This window comes from Nestor notabilis, unplaced genomic scaffold (genome assembly GCF_000696875.1).
Source record: "Nestor notabilis isolate BGI_N333 unplaced genomic scaffold, ASM69687v1 scaffold16924, whole genome shotgun sequence".
Taxonomy (NCBI): Eukaryota; Metazoa; Chordata; class Aves; order Psittaciformes; family Psittacidae; genus Nestor; species Nestor notabilis.
This window is the reverse complement of record NW_009927119.1, coordinates 23,285-34,339: the sequence shown is the minus strand read 5'-3', so window position 1 is coordinate 34,339 and position 11,055 is coordinate 23,285. Positions and strand designations below refer to the sequence as shown.

The 11,055-nt window shown below is 46.9% G+C and overlaps 1 protein-coding gene across 1 annotated transcript in view; it reads right to left on the bottom strand.

Annotated features, from left to right (window-relative positions):
- Positions 1-11,055, bottom strand: part of PTDSS2 (phosphatidylserine synthase 2) — a 34,474-nt gene that overhangs the window by 1,439 nt on the left and 21,980 nt on the right. Inside the window, 7 exon segments of the mRNA XM_010013925.1 lie at positions 1-8; positions 11-72; positions 4,798-4,943; positions 7,029-7,143; positions 7,830-7,948; positions 9,435-9,548; positions 10,343-10,393. The exon segment at positions 1-8 is cut by the window's left edge and continues 101 nt beyond it. Of these exon segments, the coding sequence (XP_010012227.1) occupies positions 1-8; positions 11-72; positions 4,798-4,943; positions 7,029-7,143; positions 7,830-7,948; positions 9,435-9,548; positions 10,343-10,393 (615 nt within the window).

Sequence of the window (11,055 nt, the reverse complement as noted above, 5' to 3'; positions counted from 1 at the left end):
AAGGTGGAGACCCCGTGGGCTGTGAGCCCCCCCCCCAGCCATGCCTGCTGGCCCAGCTTCTTGTGGAACTTCCTGCAGGAAGAACACACACACACCAGCCATTGCTGGGAAACTGAGGACTCAGAGAAACAGTCATATAAAAACCAGCTGGGTAATAACTTCATTCAGCTTTGCACAGGTCTAAAGGTCCAGCCTCGCTTACAGAGGCTCTAAGGCTCTGCAGGGTGATGACTTTCATGTTCGTGTTACTTAAGTTTCCTCTCAAAGGCTTTGAAAACACATGAAAAGTTAAACTTCACCACCATGGGATGCAGGGAAGTATCCCCATTTTGAGGATATTGGTAAAACATCCACATAAAACAACTACCTCACCCACTGAGGGTCAGGTACGGGGTGAAATAGGAGCTCTACTCCTGGATTTCCTCTGCCAACATCAAGTCACACTGCCATAACCACAGCCAGCCCCTGTATAATCACATTCTGCCACTTGCCCTCTTCCCAGAAAGGCACCCAGTGAGCTGTCACGGATCCTCTCTGAATGGCTGTTAACAGAGGAGAGCTCAGTAACAAGCAGGCAAGATCTTGAGGACACCAGGACTGCATTTCAGCTCTAGGACAACACAACCTTGGGGCAAACCCGTGATTAATATTTAATCCCCAGGGCTTGTTTTTAAGCAAAACCAGACAAGTTGATGAGAAGCTGCAGGGCCATGGACCAGCCCAGTGAAGGACCCATCAATCAGTAATGCCAGAAATTAAATGGCAGTAGAACCCAGCCATCTATCCAGAGGCAGAGATTGGCATCTATCACAGGAGCAGGCACTGGCAATGAGCCATCTTTTGGGCCCCCTCCTCCTGCATGGGAAATACCTGAAGCCCAAATACCCATCAGCTGCCTCCAGGAGACCCCGTCACCCTCAAAGCCTGTTGCTAGAATCCTGGGTAAGTGGCTGGATCTCCACCAGTTGGACCCTCCCTGCCTGGCCTCGGCTGTTCACGTCCTCTCCGGAGCTGACATTTTTACAGCTGATTGACCAGATGATTCCATGTCAACAATCCAACAAGGTGCTGTTTGGGCAACACAACAAGCCCTGTCTTATGCACTGGGTTGCACTGAAACCCTGCCCACAGCAGCACCATGGGTGCATGCAGATGTGTGTCCAACAGACTAAATCATCGTTCTCTTATCACCCATCTTCTGAATCTAAAATGGGATTTTATTCCCACTGGAGTAAAGAACCAGGAGAAAGCTGCTAACAGTTGTATGTGTTGTTTTCTTTCTCTTCAAAGGCATGACTTAATTGTTTCCTGAAATCCAACTGATTTGGATCAAGGAACACTAAATGTGAGAAAAGCAACACCCTCACCCACCACCATCACCAAGCACACACACAACTGACTATTCCCAACAGCCTTTGGACTGGATCTTTTACTTACAACCTACACAAAGAACCACTGTGTTGCACCCTCCTGTTAGCCATAAACCTGCCACCTCAACTGCACATTGTGCCTCTGAAGATGCTGGAGATAAACCATGCAAAGGAACCACTAACTCAGCTTAAAGGGGGCTGTTCTTTTGCCTTCTGTTGTTCCTTATTCTGCCTTTGCTGTACCTGTCCCTGCTCTACTCACAGGGATGTCCATCCCACGGGAAGCCTTGCCCTCACTTAACCACAGCATGTTCTGAAGCACATTTGCCTGCCAGGTCCTGTCTCTTGCCCATCTGACTCTGTTATCCCACTCCTGCCACAGCACAGGATGTGAAGTGAAATGCACCTAGGAAGAATTCAGTGCAAAGTGGCAGAACCACTGGAGCAGGACAGAGGAGATGGGAGCAAAGCAATGCAAGAACCCTATGGAGGGCTGGGGAGAGGCATGGACATGCCAAGCTGACCTCTACAGTACTTGCAGGGCATTGCAGCAGTGGGACATCGCAGCCTGTGTCTGCTGTGCTGTGCAGCCCCCTGCCTGGCTGAGGAAACACTCATATTCAGCAGCCACATAAGCTTTTTGGGACATGTTTTCTTGCTGGTTTCACCATGCAGTCGTAGAAGAGAAGCCCCCTAACAAATCCCCAGCTGCACTGGGAGAGCATTCTTCCTTTAGCAGGTATGTTCCTGTTGCTCAGACACATCTGCCCCACTGCATCCCCCTCGATTCCCAGTATGTGGGAAGGGATCTGAGCACAGACAGCAAACAGAGCTTCTCTCCCCATTCCTCAATCCAGGGGAGTCACTGCAAGTCAAGCACACAAAACACACAGTGTTTTAAGCCTGAGGCTTGAATCATGTTTGACACCAGTGTGTAAGCTCAAACTACACCAACCTGCCCAAATACACCGGGAAGAACACGATGCAGCAAATCGAGTGCAGGTTATTGTGCAGGTGGGATGAGCACGCATATTCCTTTTTAAAGCGTATCCTGCCTAGATGAAAGGACTTCAGAAACTGCTCCAGGTGGTTCCTCTGGTGTGACAGATTAAATGGGCAGAAACCAGCCTTAGCAGGGAGACAGAAACAGCCCACTCTGCTGTGAGCTCAAGCTGTTCACAGGACCAGGTCAGCTTCTGCTTCGCTGCTCTGCTTCCTCCTCTGCCATTGTTTTCTGTCTCTAGCTCATGACAGCACACTGCCAGAAGAATGAGAAGCAACCCCAGCAGGAGAGCTGTGCAGACCAGTTGGGTTCCTGCCCTTCTACTCATCAAAGATTTTAAAGGAAAGTCAGGGTTTTCAGTTGATGAATGAGATTAAAATCCATGGCTTTGACGCAGACTCCTTGGAAGAGACCCGAGGACTAGAAACCAGGAATACGTGACATCCTCTGGCATCAAGACATTTCTGGTCAGGAACATTTCACACATGGTCCTCAAGGACCCAGAGGCAGTGTGTCCATCACAGTGGTATGTAAGGGCTGGAGAACAGCGTCAAGGACCTCCCCTCTTCTTGGGCTATGTCGATGCTGGGTACTTTATCGTGACCATGCTCAAAGCAAGTTCCTGCACACAAAGCCCCAGAACTGCCTGCAGATCCTAAGAACCCTGAACAAGAAAAATGAGAGGATTCTTATTTGAACTGCACCACTGTCTAGACTAAATACTGCAAGGTTGGCTGAAGAGAGCTAATACCAGTTCATCTCAGACAATCTCATTGCTGCCAGACCAGGCAATGAGCCATGCTTCTGACAAGAAACATCAGTGGAATATTCCAACCTTTGTCTGCTAAGAAGTTGAGCAAGTTTCCAGAAGGAAAAGGTTGGGAAGGTTTCTGATGTGCTGTTAGCTGGGAGCCCTTGGTGCAGCCTGCTCTTCCCAGCAGCTTCTCCCTACATCACAGGAGGAATCCAGAACGGTTCCTGGGTTCAAAATGATGTGCAAGTGAAAATACACCCTGTGAAGCTGGTAAAACAGGGGCTGATTATCTTGGATGACCTGAAATGCATGAAGGGATCCAAGTCCAGTTGCAAAAGATGATGTTAGGAAAGACCAGATGCTGGGTTCTGCCACTGGCATGAACAGACTGATGAGGCCAGCTCTGTGGTGCATCAAGCAGAGCCATAACCCTCAGCAGCGAGGGGGCAGTCACCTCTCCACCAAGAAACAGAGCAGTAGGTGGTGGTGGCAAGGAGGAAGACATGCAGCTCAGGATGAGTCTCTGCTTGCTGGGTGAGCTTCTCCAGCTCACTGAAAGAATGGCACAGACTGAACCAGCAACGACACTCTGGTGACTGATGATTCTCCTACATTTCAATGTTATGTGGTTGAACAGAGGCAAAGGAGTTTTTCCAACCCCAACACAAGGACCAGAAGGTTGTGAATGGTGCTAAGGAGAGGAGCTCAGCAATGAGAGGCAGAGACCTCTTCTTACCTTTGAGTTGGAGGCACGTCCCACACCAGTAGGTCCGACACCAAGGGCAGGGGCAGCCTGCCACTGCTGAATGTCCTGAATCCGACTAAGCAATGTGGGTTGACCCTTCTTCCCAGCTCTAGGAGTCAAAGCCTTGCAAGGGAAACTGATCTTCAGAGAGTGTTGGAACCCTAAATTCTGAACACAGACACTTTTGTGTTGGTCAGTGACAGACAATGAACATCCCTTGAAGCCAGATGTTGCCTTAGACTTAAGATGTGGGCTCAGGCAGTTTGCAAAATTACCGCTAAAACTTAAAAGAATAAAGCTTTCTCAGGCCTTACATGGTCTGCAGAAACAAAAGCAGCAAGGACAAATATGATGCTGAAGTAGTAACAGTCTGAAAGTACATGCACTGCTGTGTGTGGGTGCACTTCACCTCCAATCCACTTTGCTCTAAAGGGTTCTCAATCTGCAAGAGGAGCCACAAGAGCTCCAGAGGAGCAGGGACCAGCTGGAAGACAGCTCAAGAAAAGAAGCACCTTTAAGAAGCACTTGTTGGGTTTGGTTTGGGCCCTATTGCCCTTAGAAGGTACATATAAGGACTGTAGCTCCTGGCTCTCAATCTGACAGCGGAGCTCAGGACTCCTCTGCCCACCAGCCAGTGGCACTCCAGCTAATCCACACATTGCATTGTCTAAAGAGTGACCAGTAAGTAAAAACTGAGGTTAAAACCAGTGCACACAGAACACCCTTAGCAACAGCTGCTCTCTATCCAGATGTAGTGAGAATGTTACCTCCAACCCAAAAGAACACAAGGCAGATGCTTCGGGATTAGGTCTCTTTGCCCCTGCCAAGCTGAGCTGTTGCCCCGACATGGATGCCAACAAGCTGGAGCAAATTCAAACAAAGCAGGGAAGCTGGACATGGTGTATATACAAGAGGACTGGCTTACGGGTCATCCATGAAGTCGTAGATCTCCCTCATGGCCACACCTCCCACATTGACAAAAAAGACAAGTCGCAACAGGACCAAGTAGTGTTCTGGTGGCATCCAGAGGACAAACTTCAAGTAAAAGGTGTTCAGCTCTGCCAATAAAAACTGAGAAAAAGGACCTTTTAGTTACATTGAGGCGACTTCACTGAATGAAGACTGGAACCTCCCTCTCTCCCTGCAGGAGCCCCCTACCATTTCTCTATCACACAAAGTCCCATTGCTGAGGGCACCACCAGCAGCTGCAGCAGTGACCAACAGTTGGGTTTAAGTATTTTCTGTGTGCTGGAAGAGGTGTTAAAACCACACAGCAGAAACCTGGACAAGCACTGCCTTAATGCTGAACAAGTTAACTGGGAGTTTGAGTATCTTCAGAACCACTGATAATAAACCCCAAAAGCAATAGCTTCTCCTTTCACTATCTTTTAAAATCTGGCTGGGGGAACCCCACAGTAACAAGAGGCATAAGCTGCACATCTTGCGGTGTTTGGTTTCTTACAATTACATGTCACTGTCAAAGCCAACTTAAGAGAATGGCTTATGCCTCTATAGCAAAACGTTCTGAGTGAGCTCCCTGGCAATGTGATCAGTGAGCAAGCAGGCACACGTCTCTCACTTCTAAAGAAATAATAAATGGCATTGAGCATTGGTTCATCCAGAAGAGTGAGCCAACACCTGAAGCTCCTTCTGAACTGTCACCTCAAGCCAGGCTGTGCTAAGCAAACATTATTATCCCAAAGACTGGTACAAATGCAATGGAATGTCTCAGTTGCAAAAGCTGCTCCAGTGCCTAATTCCAGTTTCATCAGGATGCAAAGCTGGGAGCATGCACACAGTAACCATTCAGAGGAACACCTATTTTATTTACACAGGCACATTTACTGTACTTATCCCATGAGCTGTGGGACCCTCAGCAAGGCTGCTGTGCCATGTGAGCCTGGCAATGTTTTGTGTGCTGGAACTCAGGTGATGTGAATGTGTGTTCAATGATGTGAGCTTGTGTTCGCTGATGGGGTTTGCAGCCTGCCTGGCACTGCTCTGTGCAGCTCCTGGTCTTACAGACAGCACAGTGCTCCTGAAGCAACCCAGCTCTGAGTTCAATATCAGTGTAACAGGCAGTGTTGTTGTGAGGGGGGTGGTGACTTCCCATGTGTCCCACTCAGCAAACAGGAATAGGGACCTTCACCCCAAACTGAACCACCACCAGATTTCATATTCCAAAGATTTCAAGATGCTTAAAGGTCTAATGTTCTAGCAACTGCTTTAAAAGAGAGTCACATCCTGTATCACAGCACTAATACAGAAACTGGCTAATGTCCATTGTCTCTGGAATCACTGAAGGTGTTACAAGGTTGGATAAACTTACAGTTGCTGAACTAAACTAAGTTTGAGTGGCCCAAAGCAGAGCCAAGTGACATTCCATGGACAGCACCAAGGCCAAAGTCCCCAAGCTGACAAGAGGCAGGAGTGGTGAAGAAGCCCTTAAACAGCCAAGTTTATCCTTTCTGTCAGTGCCATGTGGCTGTGAACTGGGAGTTAGGAATTCAAGTGGTGCATTCCCTAACAGCAGGTCAGAAGAAGGAGGCAGAGTGTCAGTTTGCTGTGAGTGCTGGAGAGCCCAACTTCCCCAGTTGTCTAAATGGGGAGCTGGTTTACCCGACTGGTCCAGCTGGATCCTGTGACCACCACCATGTGCTATGTGTTCAGTGAAACACGAAAAAAGAAAGTCTAGGCTAACGGAATTATTTAAGTCTGTATAAAAACATTACCCAAAGCTGCGTGCTTCAGGAGCTGCTCGGAGCTAACAGAGAGAAGCCTGAGGCTTTGGTGACAGCCCTCTCCAGCTGTAAGGAGATATGTACCTGCTTAAGACCCAGAGAAACTAGCCCCTTCCACCCAAAGCCAATGTTTCTGGTGCAGCAGTTACTTGTGAACGATGTGTAGATCAGTTTCTATTGCTCACCCTGCAGATCAACACTGTTCAGCAAGCAAGGACAAGTATTTGTGCAATCAATCTGTCAACTGCACCAGTCATGGAAACAGGCACCTCTTCTGTAGGGGCTGGAATCGATCCCTTCCAGCCTCAACTGAAGAAGCACCACCATGTCAGAGTTTCAGCCTGAGTTACCTTTGTACAGTGCCTCGAGTGTTAAAGAAGTCAAACAATAAAGAAAAGACAGAGAAGTTCCTTACTACAAAGATGATGCCACAAACCGCCAGCCACCGGCGCAGGCTGGACGCCGGCTTCCACTCAAACTTCACCCAGCTGTAGGGGGTGAACTGGAAGACAATTCTCTTCATTTTACCCCTGAAAAAGGGCAGAGCACATTAAAGAAACAGCCCCTGAGCCATTCACTAGCATTTCCCTTTGAGACACCAACTCATGCATGCAAAATGCTTCTATTTCCTCCATCAGAACTAGCACTTAGATACATTCTGACCTAGAGAGAAGCCTGTTATTTGGACGATCAACCTTCATACACCTCACCCACTGCAGTAAGCAGTTCCTCAGTCCTGCTTTGCTCAGCAAAGACACTACAGAAAAGCATGGCTCATTACTGGCACAGGGCTACAAGGGATCTATTAAATGTTAAGTTTCAGTGTCCCAGTTACTCTGGAGTTCTGATTACTCGGGAATGCACTATTTGCACAAGAGACCCATGTCAGGGTATGATCCTGACTTGGACTCCTGCATCTCCTTTAACTCTGGCATTAAATCAGCTCATTTTCACCAGATGCCCTCATTTCTACACACCAGGCAATGCTCATGACAGCTCTATTGCCAACAACTTCATTAGCAACTTCAATAACACACTCACAACCAAGCTTCCAACAGCAATAAGTTACTAGATACTGGACTCACCTCAACACACCCCAATTCTTTCATTCACATCAACCCTAACAGAACAACCCTTCAATGACCACGACCTTTAGCATGGGCCCAAACTTCGTGCTGTGCTACGGCTTGTGCAGTTACCTTCAACGCCAACTTACTTGTACGTAGGAATGTTCCAAAGTCCTTGCCACTTGTATGTTTTCAAAGAAAGCCAAGACAGAGTCTTCATCCCACAGTAAATTCCTAATCCATTGCACAGGATCACATCCATTATCCACTGAAAGGAGAAAAACAGGGATGCTAGAGAAGAAACCCTGAAGCTTATAGGAGGGAAGGTACTACAGGTACCCATCCATGCAGATACACTCTCAGTCTCGAGGACTGCACATCCCAGAGAAGGGAGAAAGGGTATCAGCTGCCTGAGCCTCCTCAAACCATGTGTTGTGCACATGATGGCTGCAGGTTCTCTTTTGCTGTATTTGTTCTGTTACAGAACAGATCTCATCCTCCTTACTATCAGCTCAACTCCACTCTTAAGAGAGAACTTGAGAAACACAGCAAAAAAAGTACTTGAACATGTTTCTATGGACTGGATTTTACTGTGCCCAACAGCTTAACGTAGTCTTTATGCTCCAGGCTGCCTCCTAAAGAAAGGATTTCTCTCCAGGCTCAAGATGTGAAACTAAACAAAGGATTTCTCCCCATGCCAAGCATTAGTTCTGGAGATGGAGCTCTTGAGCTGAAATAAACTGGCTGTTCTCTGCATTCAAAAAGGTGGAGTGCAGAGCCTTCATTTCATAAGTGGTTTTGATGGCAAAAGAGCTTTGCTTGGTGTCTTTATACATAATGCTTTTATTCTTATAAATGCAATCATGTAGCAAACAACCATTCCAAGCTTGGGAGGGAGCATGCACGGTGCGAGTAAGCCCAAGCTGAGATCACAGGAGAGCCATCACTGTGTGCTCTCACTGGGGGTCATTTTCTTCCCTCTGGTAACAGATTTCTGTTCCAGAGGAACACAGAAAATCCAAGTGTGTCACTTCAAGCTGCAGAGCTTGTTTTTGCCACAGAGAAACTAGATCACAGCAGTCCCTCTGGCTTGAAAACTACTCACGAGCAGCATTTGAGGAGAACACTGCAGACCCTCCCCTGCAGAGACCAGGCAGCTCCTCAGAGAGGCCAAATGTTTGTCTTTTAGAACCTTTTCATAACCCACAGCAGAAATCCCAAACACAGCAATATTTACTGTTACACTGATATAACTATATAATGACACTAATATTTACTGTTATAATGATACACTGTGTGAATCACAGCAATATTTACTGGTTCCAGAGAACAGTGAAGATGGGTTTGCACACAAGGAAAAGCTGGACAGAAGTTGCGCTGAGTCTGGTTTGGGGGGGGGTTTAATAGGCAAGAAAAATCACTATCAGAAATGTTATACACAAAGTTTGACCTTTCTTTTAATCTCAGATTTTATGGTTTTACCATCACCAAATGTTTGTAAAAGCTTTAGAATCTTTCCCTGGTGTGAAATGAACCAAACCAAGTATTTAACCATGTGCAAGATGTTGAAAACCCACAAAATACAGTGACAAACATGTTACAAACTCAGCAGGGAGAAGCACCAATGCCCTGAACTGCAGCAGCCACCCAGCACAGGCACATGAGAGGATTTAGTGCTCCCCACTTCCTGCCTCCTCCCTTCAAAAGACATACTTCCACGTAGGCAAATGTATCATGATCTGTGCAGTACATACGTGATCCCACCAACATTCACTGAAGTTTGGAAGCTGGTGTTCCAGGCTGTACTCCAGAAACTCAAACATCACACTGATGATCATACACATCCACCAGTCCCGAATCATCAGCGTCTGTATAAAGGGAGAAAAGAGTCTTTCAAACATCCACAGTTGCACAACAGAGTAAAAACCATTACAAAAATGAACCCTTGCACATCAGCCTGAGCAGAACCAGACACCACTTACAATAACACCCTTTAGAGACCTAAATACAGGAGAACTCCATAAATCCCGCAGAGACACTGCTCAGATTTAGGTTTGCAACAGTGCATTAAAATTACTGCTTTCTCCCTAATTTCCCTGGTTGATTCCAGGATTCTATGATCCTTGAGGCCCCTCCAAGCTGTGATTCTGTGATTCAGTAGGAAGGAAACCAGTTAAACAAACGGAATCACGGGGTGCTCAGCGTCACTGGTAGCATCATCCCAACGCTGCTCAAAAAAGGCTTTTCAGATCCTGCTTAACACAAACTAAAGGAGTCACCTGCACTAAATGTCAGTCCTGTGCTGGGACACTGGGTCTATGCTACACCAGCTCCCAGCTTGTCAGGGTGAGCAAGGAAGAGCAGCATCTTCATCCATGTTCAGCATAAGGATTCAGCTGCACTGCAGCCCTAGGACATCCCCATCACCTCAGCCTGTTGTAAAGCAACGTAATGTTGCTTAGAAAGACATGAGGTGACCCAACATGGTCAGGAGGGGAAGGAGATGAAACAGCTTTTCATGCAGTACACACACTTAGTCTAGTTCACAGATGACTGCCTGGTGTAATTGCTCACACAGGCTGGCATCACTCAAACAGAAGCAGTCAAGCTTCAAAAGCAGAACAACATCACAACAGAAATGGAACAGAAGATCCATTCTTACCTTCAGGTACCAGCCAAAAAAGTGAGCAGGGACAAATCCATCCAGTTTGTCCTATAAACCAAGAGAAGAGTGTGGGTCATTCTGCACTACAACAATCACACCTTCTTAAAGACTTTAAGCAGCAATAAACTTCAGTTGTTTCACATCTAAATATAGATGTATATCATGACTTTCCTTGTTCTCAAGCACAGTGAACAAATAAGCCCCTCCAATGCAAAGTCAACAATTTCAAGGGTCAGAAACTGGAATGAGGACTGTACTGATAAAGCAGAGACTACCTGTTTAATGCTAAATGTCAAGCTCCTTAAATTCCAAGGGGACAGAACCAGAACACGTTCAAGCCAGAGTAAGAACATGCATTTCCTCCTCAGATCTCATCTTCTATCTAATAAAGCTTCTTAAATCTTATCAGTCCTGCCCCCATAAGCCCCTGGGCAAAGAGTGCCCTTCTCCCTGCTCGCTTTGGTGCGGGACTGGAAAAGGGCAGCTGTAACTCTCAGTTATTCCACTTCCAGATGCACTGAAGACTTGCAGAGCAGACCAAAGGACTCCGTGCTCCTCACTACATAAGCACCAACAGCTCCAAGCCATCAGAGAGTTGTAAATAATTCTAACTTCTTTGCCCTTGAATTTCAAGTCTTCTGTTTGCCAGCAAGAAACAACAATCTGATGGTTTCTAGTACTCAAAAAAGTGCAATTTCACTTGCTTGAGC